General features: G+C 37.8%; 1 protein-coding gene across 1 annotated transcript in view; it reads left to right on the top strand.

The window, feature by feature from the left end:
* Nucleotides 1-17160, top strand: part of PTPRM (protein tyrosine phosphatase receptor type M) — a 1084438-nt gene that overhangs the window by 518472 nt on the left and 548806 nt on the right. The window contains exon 8 of the mRNA XM_042782070.1: nucleotides 3032-3340. Within this exon, the coding sequence (XP_042638004.1) occupies nucleotides 3032-3340 (309 nt within the window). The remainder of the gene's footprint in view (nucleotides 1-3031; nucleotides 3341-17160) is intronic.

Raw genomic sequence — 17160 nt, 5'->3', positions numbered from 1 at the left:
AAACCCAAGGAGTGGTCGCTATGAGTCGGGTCCGACTCGACGGCACATAACAACAACAACATAGGATGTAGTAACATGAATGGTCATTTTTATAGCTTAGGCATATATCTCTCAGATAATTCCCATCTTGCATATATAACACCAAAATGTTATTTCATTTTAAGTGTTTTAATGTATTGGAGGCCTCAGGAAAAGGGAATACCCAGAGTCACTTCAGTATCCTAAATGACAGAGAAAATAGATACAAGGAATTTATGCACAAATGAGAATCAAAATATGAATTTAATTCATAATCCAGAAAAGTATCCAATAACCCCAAGTATAGGAAGAGTTGTCTGGGAAAGCTGGGTGGAGAATATAATGCTAAAGAAATTCCCTCTGTGGAATCAGGAGGGGAAGAAAGAGAGACTCTTATCAATATTTAGGCTTTTGTCTCAAGAGCAATACATGAAGTTTTTATTGTATTCTTTTATTTTGTATGTAAAATTTTATATTTCAGTATTAAAATACATTATTTCATATACATTTATATTTTATTAAAATATTTTTATTATATATTATATTCATTTAGGTGGAGCTTTATCATTGAGATCCTAGTTTCTTTTACCTGGTTTTCTTTGTTTTGGGGGTGGCTCTGCAGGAGAGTTGAGCCACCATATGTTTGGTCATCAGACAGATCTGAATTCAAGTACCGCACTCAAACCTTGACCTTGGTCAAGTTATTTAGCCTATCTTGGCCACAATTTTTACACCTGTATCTAATCCAATAATTATTTTGCAGATTAAAGAACATATACATACACAAAGAGAGAGAGAAACACGCTGGGTGGTGCAAACAATAAAATACTTGACTACTAGCTTGAAGGTTGGTGGTTCAAACACACCAGAAGCCTAGGGAAACAGTCCTAATGATGTGCTTCTAAAAGGTCACAGCCTTGAAAACCCAATGGAGCAGTTTTACTATGCACACATTGGATCCTCTGAGTTGGAACTGACTGGAAAGGCAACAAACTACATATATATATGTATGTATATATATATATATATATACACACAAACTCACTGCTGTCGAGTTGGATCCAACTCATAGCGACCCCTCCTTGGGTTTCTGAGGAGGCATTACTGTGGAAGTAAATTGCCCAACCTTCTTTCTGAGGAATGGCTAGTGGGTTTGAACTGCCAGCCTTCTGGTTAACAGTCAAATGCCTTAGGCACTATGCTACCAGAGCTCCCATGTTCCCGTGTGTGTGTGTATTTGTTTTGTTTTGTTTTTTGGTACACAAACATGCACACACATACAAAGCAACTGTCATGCAGTAAATATACAATTATTGTTGTTTTAATTGCCAACAAGTTGGATCTTACTCATGGTGACCATATATATATATAATAGAATGAAATATTGTCTGATCTTGCACTATCCTTGCAGTTGTCACTATAAGTACAAAATAAATGGTAGCTGTTAATAATTCTTAAGCTTTCCATACTTTTTTTTTCTCCTGCCATTTGTAGATCTCCTTAACCCTTCAAAGAAGATCAAAATAGTTTTGGATCTTCTAAAACTCCTGAAATGTAAACTTCTTAAAATAATACATAACATATAGTAAGTGCTCAATAAATATTATTTATCTACTGTTATTATGGGAGCTCTGGTAGTGTAGTGCCTAAGGCATTTGACTGCTAACCAGAAGGCTGGTGGTTCAAACCCACCAGTCACTCCTTGGAAGGAAGGTTGGGCAATCTACTTCTGTAGTGATACCACCTTGGAAAATTCCAAGGAGGGGTTGTTATGAGTCAGGTTCAACTTGATAGAACATAACAACACAACAACACTATTTTTATATTTTCATCATTTCATTGACAAGTTTCAGCTTTCTCTGTGCATCTTCTTTCCTTTAAGCTATTCAAAAATGCTTATATTCCCTGCATGTGATTTAGATTTCTATGTTTAGAACTGTACTTGGAGCATGAGCTGAGGAAGGATGTTACGACATTGTCACAGATAGGCAAGGACTGCTTTCACATTGATTGCATTGAATTCTATGCACACCAAAACCCAGAAAATCCTGAAGTTCTGAGAATAAGATTATGTTGTCTCATTGTTATATTATTTCATGCTGCATTCTCAAATTTTAGTAATGTATTTTCTAATAATATAATTATAAATTAATTTTAAAAGATAAAATATATGTATTAAAGATTGGTTTCTTTTTTCAGAAACCCAATAGTAAAGAGACTTAATTAAGATACTTCATTTTTCTCTAATAAAGAAGTTTGGACATAGGCAGAGCTACTATGGTGGCTCAGGGAGCACCTGTATTTTCACACAAATAACATGCACCTTCTATGTTTGCCAAAAGCTCTCTCTCCCTGGGAGGTATTTTTGTAAATATGCTCTGCTAATTTTTTTTTTGTACAAGTTTTTATATATATGTGAAAAATAAATTAGCATAGCAGTGCTTGCAAAAATACCTCCTGTGGGCAGGGAGAAGTTCTGAGGCAGTATCTCTATGGAAGTAGATTGCCCCGTCTTCCTTCTGAGGAGTGGGGTGATGGGTTTGAATTGCCAGCCTTCTGGTTAGCAGTCAAATGCCTTAATCAGTATGCCACCAGAGCTCCCAAACAAACTTAGAAGGCCATATTATTTACCTAAAAACATGGTATCAGAGACCCTGGCTCCTTCTTCATTATTTTTTTCATGCTTAATATATAAATTCTTCATGGTCCATCATGACTACATAAGCTCCAACAGTCATAATGGTGAGACTTTTTCTTTTAAGGATACCTTCTGGAAACTGTTCTTAGCATCTTACCTTGTATTCAAGTCACATGGTCATACCTTACTGTAGAAGAGACTAGAAATTTTAGGTTTCATGCTGGGTAACTTTCTGCCCAGCTGAAATTTAGGGATTTTATTATTCATGAAGAAGAGGAGACCAGGTATTAGTAACAAGCAGGAATATCTGTGACATTTGCCTTTATTGGAGGTTTTATAATTTTTTTCTCATATGTTTTCTTCTTTTCTAAATAGATCCCATGCGTGGCCCAAGAAAACTGGAAGTAGTAGAGGTCAAATCTCGACAAATCACTATCCGCTGGGAGCCATTTGGGTATAATGTAACTCGTTGTCATAGTTACAATCTTACAGTCCACTACTGTTACCAAGTTGGAGGACAGGAACAGGTTCGAGATGAAGTAAGCTGGGATACAGACAATTCACACCCTCAACATACAATCACTAATCTATCTCCATATACCAATGTTAGTGTGAAACTCATCCTCATGAATCCTGAGGGACGGAAGGAAAGTCAAGAACTCATAGTGCAGACAGATGAAGATCGTGAGTATTTTTAAATGATACCATTTTGTGAAATATATACTTTCAAAAAGCAGAGTTTTATTTATTTATTATGTTTTTTAATGGGCATTTACAATGAAAATAGAACGAACTCCTTAATGTGTTGTATATTACAGATATATATTTGTGCCTCCATATGCTTAAGTACTGATTGAAAAAGGGTAAAGTGAATAAAAACATGGATGGTTATTATAATTCTTTATTAGTCATAAATTGCTATTATATATGTAATAATTCTGTATTTCTCTAAGTACTTCTTAGTTCTAGATTTACTATCATATTGAACTGAGAATTTATTTTGGGTATTTCATCAGATTATTTATATGAAATTCTTATTTAAATATATTTATGTGGCATTCTGAAACATTTTTCATGCTTCACATAGAAATTCAATACAAGATAGAGACTGCTCTTGCTTTTCACCATAGTGCTGAGAAATGGTATCATTAAGTGAACAGTCATGAAGTAGATAATTTTTCCCATAGGGACAATGTTGTAATTGGATATGACCTTAATAAACAAGAACTTATCAAATAAACCACATGTCACCAGCAACTCATCAAAATAGAAAATACACAATTATAATAAACTTCTAAAACAATTTAAAATACTAAAATTGTGCTTTGACTCCAATAGCAGGGATATAAATTTGCTTTTATACTGATTATTCAAGGGACTCTTGTGTACAATAAAGTGTTCATATAGCACAGAATATACAGTAGTTCTGTATCATATATTTGACCTAAAATTCACATGCCGAGCATCAAAATAAGTGGCAAAGAACTTGGGTAGCCTATTAAATGCATAAGCTTATTTATTTCTGGGAAAAAATAGATGTTTAACTTTTTGTTTCTTGAGGCAGCCTAATATATCATTTTAATAATTGACAAAAACACAAATTAAATTTTTAGCAATAATACTTAATTTCAGTTAAAGAACTAGCAAAGCATTTTTGAGTGCTCGTTACCTATTTGATACTGTGCATATTACTATAGAAGAAAAACATGGAAAAAGCCAGAGTAAATGTGGGGCTCCCCTTACATCTTCCTTTTTTTGTGTCCCTTGAGACCTGCCTGCCTTGGTTGCTCTCCAGTGACTTCAAATAGCTGTTGGTTAGTGTTATTTTTGTATGGTGCAAGTTTAATATGATATTAGTGTGATATAAGTCAGCATGTCAAGGCTGAAACCAGAAGCCCTATTTCTGTGTCTTCCATCTCTTTCTTGTCTCTTAGGAAAGAAAGTGTCAACATTGTCAACAAGTCATCTGGCCATTTTCCCTGCCTGCCTTTCTACATTTAATCTGTTCCTAACTCCTACTGTTTCTAATTCCAGATATTAGATTATTCTTTTCCTCTGCTTTCTTTATTCAGAGCCTCATTATTTTATGCTGAAATTGCTGTTTCTAAGCTTTCTTTGTAATTCCAGTCTCTTCCAATTCTAATGCTCCCCTACTACTCACTAAACTAACCTTTAAAATATGTTTTATTTATATCACTCTTTCCACAAGAGCCTTCAATGACTTTTCCAGTTTATCTTTATTCTAGAGACTTACCTTCTCAGGTCTTCTATATTCCTTAGCTTGTGTTCTAAAGCTAATTATTCTGTGGAGATGTCACATTGGTGTTGGTCCCTTGTACCATGCTCATTAGATCCCCCGGTGTTTCCTCATTCGCTGTAAATTCTCTTCTACTAAACGTCTTTCCACCTGGTGCTCCTCAATTGTATCTCCTTCTTTATCCCGCAAAGTTCCCCTCAATTTTCAAGTTCATAAAGCTCTCGCCACCTCTTCCAGCCCATATTATTCTCATCCTTCTGCCTTTATTTGCACTTATAAGAATTGTAAATCCTGACCCTTAGACAAAATAGAGTTAGAAGAGATTTACATAGAGCTAGTTGTAGTTTGCAGACAGTAGGCATTTTATATATGATTGTTATTACTATTATACAGTTCATACCAGTTCATTATAATATTTCTTCTCTCATTATTTTATGTATGAATTTTTCTGCAATTATAAACTGCTTTGGAGAACAAACCACTATTTTGCTTTTTATAGAAATAATCATGGTGTTGAGTAGTGAGTAAATACTCAAAAACACTTTATTGTCCTTTAATGAAATAAAATACTGTTGATAAACATTAAATTCATGTTTTAGTGATTTGTAGAGATGAGAAGATACATATTGCTGAAGCATGAACTCACTTGACATTTTTGAGTTTCAAATTGAGAACTGACATGAGCTACGAATTCTATTTAGTTCTGTCAAAACATGAAGGGAGAGTCACAGATAATTTTTTTGTTTGTTTAAATTATTATTGCTAGTCCCAGAAATAGGGCATGCATTACTTCCAAGTAAAAATCTGTTATTCTGATAAGACACAGGCATTCGGTTATTTTATTTATTTATTTTTAACACTTTGAGTGCCTGCTCCTTGCCAGGTGCTATGCCAGGCCCTAGAGATAGAGGCTAACAAGAGACACATTTTCCTTAGAGAACTCAGCCTACAGTCCCTATGGTTTTCAACCACAGTATCTGGAGTCTATTCATCCTTCCAAGCCTAGCTCAAATGCCCTTATTCCAGGAAGCCAATCATAGTCAGTGATCTTTTTTTTTTTTTAATTGTGATTTAGGCGAAGGTTTACAGAGCAAATTCATTTTCCATATAATAGTTCATACACATTTTGTTTCAAAACCTTGACTGCAATCTCCATAATGTAACAGCTCTCTTCCCACTTCCTCCTTCTTATTACCATTTCCCTGTGTCCTTTTTTCCTATGTATTCCTACCCTCTGAGATATCTCCCTGTGCAAATACTGCCCTTCTGGTCTCCCATGGTTGACTATACTAAGAAATGTACCTACCTGGTGTAAATGTTCACCTTATATACCTGTCTGTTGTTTTGCCAGAAGCCACAGGAGTGAGTTCAATTCCAGGCCATAAGTGTCACTATATTCTCAGGAGTTTCATCAGTCTCTGTCAGACCAATAAATCGAGTCTTTTTTATGATTTTGAATTTTGTTCCACACTTTACTCTCACTTTATCCAGGATCTTCTATTTTGATCTCTTTCTGAGTGGTTGACATTGGTAGTAGGCACCATCTAGTTCTTCTGGTCTCAGGTATGCTGAGGTTTGCATGGTCCGTCAGTCCCTTGGGCTAATTGTGTCCATGTGTCTCAGGTGTTCTTCATTCTTTCCTCCAGAGGAGGAGAGACCAATTGCTGCATCTTAGATGGCTACTTGCAAGCTTTTAAGACTACAGTCACTACTCACCAAAATAGCATATAGGAAAATGTTTTGTGGAGTGATACGCTATTTGAGTTTGATGGACCCAGCGACCATGGGATGGAGCCCATGGACCCAGTGCCTCACTCTATCTGGATGTTTGGCTGTGGCTCAGAAGTTATCATAACTTTGCCCCATTAGATGTATTATATATATATGGACACTCTTCCCCCTCCCTCCCCTTTTATTAACCTATCTAGCAGTATTCCCTTCCCCTCCCCTCTGATCCTTGGTAACCAACAAAGAAAGTTTTCTTCCATATATAAACCTTTCCTTGACTTTTGACAATAGTGAACTATTACAGTGTTTGTCCTTCTGTGTGTAATGTTCTCCAACATTATCCACATTATGCAGTGTTTCACAGATTCTACATCATTCTTCAGTGGTCCATAATATTCCATTGTGTATATGTACCATCATTTGGTTATCCATTTTTCTGCTGATGGGCACTTAAGTTGTTTTCATGTCTTTGCTATTGTGAATAATGCTGAAGTGAAAATGAGTGTGTATATATCTGTTCTTATCCTGGCTCTCACTTCCTTAGGATATATACCTAGTAAAGGATATGCCTGGTAAAGGGATTGATGGATCAAATGGTTATTTCTATTTCCAACATTTTAAGGAATAGTATAATGATTTCCACAGTGGTTGTATCATTTTACCGTCCCACTATGTATGAGAGTCCCACTCTCTCCACATCTTCACCAGCATTTGTTATTTTCTGTCTTGTTCAACTTTGCTATTAATGCTGGGGTTAAGATGGTATCTCGTTGTTTTGATTTGCATCTCTCTAACGGCTAATGATCGCAAACATTGCTTCATGTGTTTGTTGGCTGCCTGAATATCCTCTTTGGTGAAGTGTGTATTCCTATCTTCTGCCCGTTTTCCAATTGTATTGTTAATCTTTTTGATGTTGAGATGTTTGTTTTTTTTAATAAATTTTAGAGACAAGTCCCTTATCAGATATGTTGTTGCCAAATATTTTTTCCCAATCTGTAGGTTCTCTTTTTACTCTGTTGGAGAAGTCTTTTGATCCACATGAAAATTTAATTTTTAGAAAGTTGTAATCATCTAGTTTATCTTCTGCTGTCTGTGTAATTTGGGTTATGCTTGATAGTCTATATATGCCATAAAGTAAGGCCTCTAAGTTTGCCTCTATTTTTCCTTGATGAACTTTATAATTTTAGGTTTCATATTCAAGTCTTTGATCATTCTGGAATTAGTTTTTGTGAATAGTGTGAGGTATGGATCTTGTTTCACTTTTCTATAAATGGATAACCAGTTTGCCAGGACCATTTGTTACAGACACTGTCTATTCCCCATTGAATGGATTTTTCCCTTTGTCAAAGATCAGCTGACCATAGGTCCATGGATCTATTTCAAGGTTCGCAATTCTATTCCATTCGTCTATGTGTCTGTCATTGTACCGGTACCAGGCAGTTTTGATAACTGTGGCTGTGCAGTAGGTTTCAAGATCTGGGAGTGGGAGACCTCCTACTTTGTTGTTCTTCTTCAGAAGTGCTTTGCTTATCTGAAGTCTCTTTATCTTTCCATATAAAATTAATGATTGGTTTTTCCATATCCTTAAAGGATGTTCATGGGGTCTGGATTGGGATTTCATTGAATGTATAGATTGCTGTGGTAGTATTGACATTTTCACAGTGTTCAATCTTTCTATTCACTAGCATCATATGTTCTTCCATTTATGTAGATCTCTTATGGCTTCTTGAAGTAGTACTTTGTAGTTTACTTTGTATAGGTCTTTTGTGTCCCTGCTAGGAATTATTACCAAGTATTTTATTTTTTGGTAGCTACTGTAAATGGTATTGGTTTCTTTATTTCCTTTTCAGCAATCTCTTTGCTAGTGTGGAGGAATCCAACTGATTTTTTTATGTTGGTCTTGTATCCTGCCATTTTGCTAAATCTTTCAATTAGTTTCCAGTAGTTTTCTAGTGAATCTCGTGGGTTTTCTATGTATAATATCACATCATCTGCAAATGGGAGTTGTTTACTTCTTCCTTACCAATTTAGATGGGTTTGATTTCCCTTTCTTGCGTTACTTCCCTGGCTAGTACTTTCAATGCAATATTGAATAGAAATGGTGCTCAGGACGGCCTTGTCTGGTTCCGATTCACAGGGGGAATGGTTTCAGTCTCTCTCCATTGACAATAATGTTGGCTATTGGTTTTGTGTGTGTGGGGGAAGGGAAACCACTGCCATCAAGTCAGTTATGACTCACAGCAACCCCCATTGGGTTTCCAAGGTGATGAATCTTTATGGATGTAGATTGCCCCATCTTCCTTCCACGGAGCATTTGGTGAGTTTGTATGTATGCTATTTATTATGTTGAGGAATTTCTCTTCTATTCCTATTTTTCTGAGAGATTTTATCAGGAATGAGTGTTGGATTTTATCAAATGCCTTTTCTGCATTGATTGATAGGATCATGTGGTTCTTTTCCTTTATATTACTTATGTGATGGATTACTTTGATTGTTTTGCTAATGTTGTACCATCCTTGCATACCTAGTATGAATCCCACTTGGTCATGATATATATATATTTATATGTTATCGCAGTCTATTGACTGGGATTTTGTTGAAGATTTTTGCATCTATATTCATGAGGGATATTGGTCTATAGTTTTTCTTTTTTAGTGATGTCTTTGCCTGGTTTTCGTATCAGGCTTATGCTGCTTCATAAAATAAATTTAGGAGATCCCATTCTTTTCTGTGTTCTGGAAGAGTGTGAGTAGGATTGGTGGCAGTTCTTTTGTGAACTTTTAGTAAAATTCTCCAGTGAAATGTTCCAGGCCAGGACTACTTTTGTTGGTAATTTTTTTCTGACCTATTCAGTTTCTTCTTTTCTTATGGGTCTGTTCAAATTTTCTACCTCAGTCTGTGTTACTTTAGGTAAGTAGAATGTTTCTAGAAATCTGTCCATTTTTTCTAGATTTTCAGATTTGTTGGAGTGCAGTTCTTCATAGTATACTGATACTATCCTTTGTATTTTGGTTGTTTCTGTTGTGGCATCACCCATTTCATTTGTTATTCATTTTATTTGTATCTTCTCCTTTGTTAAGTTTACCAGTGGTTTATTGATTTTATTAATCTTTTCAAAGAACCAACTTGTAGTCTTGTTGATTTTTTTCTGTTTTATTTATTTCTGCTTGAATCTATTATTTCTTTTCTTCTGGTAACTAGAGGCTTTTTTTTTTTTTTTTAAAAAAAAAACGCTTTTTCTAATTGTGTGAGGTTAAGGTATTGGTTTTGGCTTTTTATTCTTTTTTACTGTGTACATTTATTGGTATGAAATGCCCTCTGATCACTTTTCCTGTACCTCAAAGATTTTGGCATGTTGTGTTTTCATTCTCATTGATTCAAGGATTTTTTTTCTCTTCTATTACCCAGTAGTTTTTAAGGAGGATGTTACTCAGTTTCTATGTGCTTGCTCTTCTTCTCTTGATCTTCCTATTGTTGATTTCTAATTTTACAGCATTATGATCTGAGAAGATGCTTTGCAGTATTTCACTGTTTTTAAATTTATTGATGCTTGCCTTGTAGCCTAACATATGGTCTATCCTGGATAATGTTCCATGTGCACTGGAAAAGAATGTATATTGTGCTGTTGTTGGGTAAAGTGTTCTGCAGTTGCCTATATGGTCCAGCTAGTTGACTATATTATGTAGTTTTTCTCTTTCTTTGTTGATTTTTTTCCAGTTGTTCTATCTTTCATTGAAAATTCACTGTTGTCGAGTCGGTCCTGACTCATAGCGACCCTTCCTTGGTTTTCCGAGGCAATATCTCTATGGAAGTAGATTGCCCAGCCTTTCTTCCACGGAGTGTCTGTTGGATTTGAACCACCTGCCTTCTAGTTAGCAGTCATATGCCTTAGGCCCTGTGCCACCAGAGTCTCTGACTATTGCTGTGGTGGCATAGTGCCTAAGGCATTTGACTGCTAACCAGAAGACTAGCAGTTCAAACCCACCAGCCACTAGTCAGAAGGAAGATTAGGCACTCTTCTTCCGTAGGGATACCACCTCAGATAACAGAAGGAGGAGTTGCTATGAGTTGGAATTGACTCGACAGCAGTGAGTTTGGAGTTTCTGTTTACTATTACTGTGTAGTCATCTATTTGTCTTTTTAATTCTGGTAGAGTCTGACTATGTATTTTGGGCCTCTTTCATTGGGTGCATAAATATTTATTATGGTTTTGTACTCTTGTTCAATCGATCCTTTAATTGTTATATAATGTCCTTCCTTATCTCTTATGGTTGTTTTTTGTTAAAGTCTATTTTATCAGTAATTAATGTTGTCACTCCTTTTCTTTTTCAGTTGCCATTTGCTAGATATAACTTTTTCCAACCTGTGATTTTTAATCTATTTTTGTCTTTGTCTCTAAGGTGTGTTTCTTGTAGACAGCATATTGATGGCTTTTTTTTTTTTTTTTTTTTTTTTAATCTAGTCTGCAACCGTCCATCTCTTGAGTGGTGCATTTAATCCATTTACATGCAGTGTAATTATCAACAAGTATGAAATTGTTGCTCTCATTTTATTATGTGGTTGCTTTTTTTTTTCTTTGTGTGTGTGATGTTGTTGATTTCTTAGTTCCATATAAGTTTCTGTTCTGAGCTCATTTTGTTTATGAATCATCTTATGATTTCCTTCTTTGCTCTTATTTTAGTATTTGCTAAATATTTGTGCATTTAAGGCCAGGCTCCGGATAGATGGTCACATGGCTTGGGGCTTCTGGAATGGCTTTATTTAAGGCCAGGCCCCAGATAGGTGGGCGTGCATCTTGGGGCTTCTGGAATTGTTTTATTTAAACACCGGGCCCAAATACTTGGACATGCAGCTTGAAAGTGAGTGGAGCAGTTAGGAACAACTAAGGGAGATGAACTTATCTGTCAGTTTGTTATTCTGTGGTGGCTTGCATGTTACTGTGAGGATGGAGGCTATGCCACCAGTGTTGCAAAATGCCAGTAGGGTTACCCATGGTGAACAGGTTTCAGCAGAGCTTCCAAGCTAAGATAGACTCAGAAGATGGAAGAGGCCATCCACTTCTCAAACAATTGGCTGGTGAAAACCTTATGAACAGCAGTTAAACACCCTCTGATATATTACTGGAAATACTTTAGGAATAGCCTAGAAACATCGTCCAATATAGTACTAGAAAATGATCCCATTGCATCAGAAGGCATTTGAAATATGACTGGGGAAGAGCTGACTCCGCAGAGTAAAGACAACCTTAATGATATGGATGTTGTAAAGCTTTCAGGACCTCCATTGGCTGAAGTGACATGACTCAAAATGAGTAGAAACAGCTTCAAACATTCATTAATAGTCAGAACATGGCATGTATGAAATAAGAAACTGGGAAAAGTGGAAAAACTAAAAATCACTGCCATCGGTCAGATTTGACTCATAGCGACCCTTCCTTGGGTTTCTGAGGTAGTATCACTAAGGAAGTAGATGGCCCAATCTTCCTTCCAAGGAGTGGCTGTTGGGTTTGAACTGCCAGCCTTCTGGTTAGCAGTCAAATGCTTTAGGCACTACGCCACCAGAGAAATTCTCAATGGAATGCATAAAGATTGCTATCCTAGGCATTACTGAGCTGAAATGGACTGTGTTTGGCCATTTTGAATCAGATAACCATATTATCTGCTGTGCTGGGAATGAGAAATTGAAGAGGAATGGTGTGGCATTCATCGGTCAAGATCTGTCCTGAAGTACAACACTGTCAATGATAGGATAATGTCCATTCGCCTTCAAGGAAGACCATTTAATGCTACTACTACTATTCAAATCTCTACAGAAACCACCAAAGCCAAAGATAGGGAAAGTGAAGATTTCTGGCAACTTCTACTGTCTAAAATTGACTAAACATGGCAATCACGATGTGTTGATTATCACTGGGACTTGAATGCAAAAGTTAGAAACAAAGAACAGTCATTAGTAGTTGGAAAATTTGGTCTTGGTGATAGAAATAACTCTGGAGATTGCATGATAGAATTTTGCAAGACTAATGACTTATTCATTGTAAATATCTTTTTTAAACAACACAAACGGCAGCTATATACATGGACTTCACCAAAGAAATACACAGGAATCAGATTGACAACATCTGTGGCAAGAGGTGATGGAGAAGCTCAGTATCTTCAGGAAAAACAAGGCCAGGATCTGATTGTGTAATAGACCATCAGCTGTTCATATACAAGTTCAACTTGAAGTTGAAGACAGTTAAAACAAGTTCACAAGAGCCAAAATATGACCTTGGTTATATTCCTCCTGAATTTAGAGACCATCTAAAGAACAGATTCAATTCGCTGAACATCAATTACTAAAACCAGAGGAATTGTGGGATGACATCAAGAACATCATGCATGAAGAAAGAAAGTGGTCACTAAAAAGATAAGAAAGGGAGAAAACACCAAAATGGATGTCAGCAAAAACTCTGAAACTTGCCCGTGAGTGGAGCATAGCTAAAACAAACAGAAGAAATGACAAGATAAAGGAGCTGAAGAGAAGATTTGAAAGAGCAGCTCGAGAAGACAAAGCCAATTATTATAATGAAATGTGCATAGACCTGCAGTTAGAAAAACAGAAGGGAAGAACATGCTCAGCATTTCTCAAGCTGAAAAAACTGAAGAAAAAATTTAAGCCTTGAGTTGCAATATTGAAAAATTCTATGGGCAAAATATTGAGTGATGCAGGAAGCATCAAAAGAAGATGGAAGGAATACACAGAGTCACTGAACCAAAAAGAACTGCTCAATGTTCATCCGTATCAAAGGTGGCATATGATCAAGAACCCATGGTATTGAAGAAGAAGTCAAGGCTGCACTGAAAGAATTGGTGAAGAACAAGGCTTCAGGAATTGACAGAATACCCATTGAGATGTTTGAAATAATGGATGCCAGCTGGAAGCACTCACTTGACTATGGCAAGAAATTTGGAAGACAGCTACCTGGCCAACTGATTGGAAGAGATCCAGATTTGTACCCATTCCAAAGAAAGTTGATCCTACGTAATGCAGAAATTATCAAACAATATCATTAATATCATATGTGAGGAAAATGTTACTAAAGATAATTCAGAAATGGTTACAGCAGTATATTGACAGAGAGCTTCCAGAAATTCAAGCTGGATTCAGAAGAGGACAGGGAATCAAGGATATCACTGCTTTTGTTGGGTGGATCTTAGCTAGAGCAAAGAATAGCAGAAAGATGTTTACTTACGTTTTATTGACTATGCCGAAGCATTTGGTTGTGTGGATCATAACAAATTATGGATAACATTGAGAAGAATGGGAAATTCCAGAACACTTAATTGTACTCATGAGGAACCTGTACATAGACCAGGAGCCTGTCATTCAAACAGAACAAGGGGACACTGCATGATTTAAAATCAAGAAGGGAGTGCATCAGTGCTTTTGTAATATTTCAGTGTTTTATTTATTAGAGCATATTCTGTTTCTCCATCTCAACCATCTCACCTGCCACCAGGCACATTCATTTATTTTATTTTACCCTTCTTCTCCTTCTGCCCCACCGCTTCTCCACTAAATTTGGCCTTCTCTAACTTAATGAGCTTTTGACAGCCCCAGAAGCCCTGCTTCAAAGTGTTTCTTGCACCTAGTTTTTCAGCCATTAAGATGCTAGATGGAACAAATGTGTGGGCTACAAGTATGGCGCCATCTTCCCTATCCAAGCTATGATATTTTCAGTTGCCTTGTATGCATGTGAAAGCTGGACAGTGAATAAGAAAGAGTGAAGAAGAGTTGATGCTTTTGAGTTGTGGTGTTCAAGAAGAATGCTAAGAGTACTGTGGACTTCTAAAAGAACTAACATACCTGCCTTGAAGAAGTGCACCTGGAATCCTCCTTGGAATGGAGAATGGCCAGAGTTCGTCTCACCTACTTTGGTCATGTCGGCAAGGAACTATTCCCTGGAGAAGGATATCATGCTTGGTAAAGTGTAGTGTCAATGAAGAAGGGGAAGACCCTCAATGAGATGGACTGAGATAGTGGCTACAATGATGGCCTCAGGTATAGCAAGGATCATGATGCTGGCACAGGACCGGGCAGTGTTTTGTTCTGCTTTGCATAGGGTTGCTGTGAGTTTGAAAATACTCAATGGTGTCTGTGTTAGACTGGTTTCTCTAGAGAAACAAAAACCAGCAAAGATTATATATGTATAAAAAGAGAGAGAAATTTATCTTAGGAAAATGGCTCACAAATGTAGAGAAGCCGGAAAGTCCAAAGTCTCTGGAGCAAACGTCAGGCTGGAGGTTTTTCCCCACAGGGGCTGAGAAGCTCAAAGCTGGCAAGCAGTACACCAGCTGTTGACTCCAATGAATGACAAATCCAAGATCTCCAGGCTGAACGGTGGACTGCTCACTCACAGACAGTTGTAGGCAGCAAAACAGAGTCCCAATCCACAGATGAATGTCTCTTTTCCCAAGATGTCCCTGCGTATCCTGGAATCAGGCAACACCCCTAGGGAAACTCCCTCTGAACAGATTGGCCACTCAGAACATAGTCATCCAATCCCATCATGGGAACAACCACACAGAACTGGGATCCAGCTGAGTTGACATACAGCTCCAACTATCACAGTCCACCCCTTGTCAACTTGGCAGTGGTACACATCTTCTTAACCATATATAATCTCAAAATAAGCTCTGGTAGCATAGTGGCTAAAGCACTTGACTGCTAACCAGAAGGCTGGCAGTTCAAACCCACCAGCCACTCCTCGAAAGGAAGGTTGGGCAATCCTACTTCCGTAGTGATACTGCCTCGGAAACCCAAAGAGGGGTCGCTATGAGTCAGGGCCGACTCAACGGCACATAACAACAACAACAACATAGAGTCATATTTGTGCCTGACATGATACGCTAACACACATACAACCAAAATTCATTAACCTTGTTTACACTTCACAGTTCATAACAGAAGGAAACAAAAATATTGATGCACATATACAATGAAGAAATACAACAATCACAGTCCTCGTTTCTGCAGCTAGTCACATGGTCGTAGCTGATATTCAGAACTACCTTCTTCCACCACCCATTCTGTATTTCCCTTGCCCTCAGCAATCACCTCAGCTGGTCGTGGTTCTTTGCCTGATGGGGTGACACAAACCTTCATTCCTGAAGGGTCTTGGCCATTAGCAGTCATATCAGAATTCAGTTGCTGTAATTTTACGTTGATTTTCATCACAAGGCATGGTAGTACAAAGAGACATCCTAAAGAATCTCCTGTATGCCAGACATATTCTTCTTTACCTCCATTATGTAAAGCCAACCCGATTTCCCCTTGGTAATCAGGATCTATCACACTAGATATTACAGTAATGTCCTTCTTTGTCTGTTGATCCAGAGGCATGAGGAAGCCAAAATGACCAGGTGGCATTCTTAATTTCCAATTCAATGCAATCAATATTGTGTCTCCAGGTGGTCCCTTTGGGACTATGATCTCCAGACCCGCAGAGCATAGGGTAGCAGGGACAGGAAGCAAAACTTTTTTGAGTGGGTCCCTAGGGGTAATAGTGAGTGGTACAACTCCTATTTCCACCCGTTGGTTCCTGGACCCATGAATCCTGGGTATTGGAGAAACAGACCATATAATGGACACTGGTTTAGAGCATATACAGCCTCCAGGAGAACATTGCCCCAACCGTTCAAGGTGTTGCCACCTAGATGGCGCCGTATTTGTGTTTTTAAGAGGCCATTCCATCGTTCTATCAAGCCAGCTGCTTCAGGATGATGGGGAACATGGTAAGATCAGTGAATTCCATGAGCATAAGCCCATTGCTGCACTTCATGTGCTGTGAAATGAATCCCTTGATCCAAAGCAATGCTGTGTGGAATACCATGATGGTGGATAATGCATTCTGTAAGTCCACGGATAGTAGTTTTAGCAGAAGCATTGCGTGCAGGGAAGGCGAATCCATATTCGGAATAAGTATCTATTCCAGTAAGAACAAAACACTGTCCTTTCCATGATGGAAGTGGTCCAATGTAATCAACCTGCCACCAGGTTGCTGGCTGATCACCCTGAGGAATGGTTCCATATCGCAGACTCAGTGTTGGTCTCTGCTGTTGGCACATTGAGCACTCAGCAGTGGTGGTAGCCAAATCAGCCTTGGTAAGCGGGAATCCATGTTGCCGAGCCCATGCATAACCTACATCCCTGCCACCTTGGCCACTTTGTTCATGAGCCCATTGAGAAATGACAGGAGTAGCTGGGGAAAAGGATGGCTGGTTTCCACTGAACGTGTCATCCTATCCACCTGATTGTTAAAATCCTCCTCTGCCGAGGTCACTTTTTGGTGAGCATTCACATGAGACACAAATACCTTTACTCCTTTGGCCCATTCAGAGAGATCTATCCACATGCCTCTTCCCCATACATCCTTATCACCAATCTTCCAATCATGCTCCTTCCAAGTCCCAGACCATCCAGCTAAGTCGTTAGCCACAGCCCATGAATCTGTATATAATCGCACATCTGGACATTT

This window comes from Orycteropus afer, unplaced genomic scaffold (genome assembly GCF_000298275.1).
Source record: "Orycteropus afer afer isolate SDZICR_OR568_19922 unplaced genomic scaffold, OryAfe1.0 scaffold00234, whole genome shotgun sequence".
Lineage (NCBI taxonomy): Eukaryota > Metazoa > Chordata > Mammalia > Tubulidentata > Orycteropodidae > Orycteropus > Orycteropus afer.
Note: the sequence above shows the minus strand (reverse complement) of the source record. Positions and strands in the feature narration are given on the sequence as shown.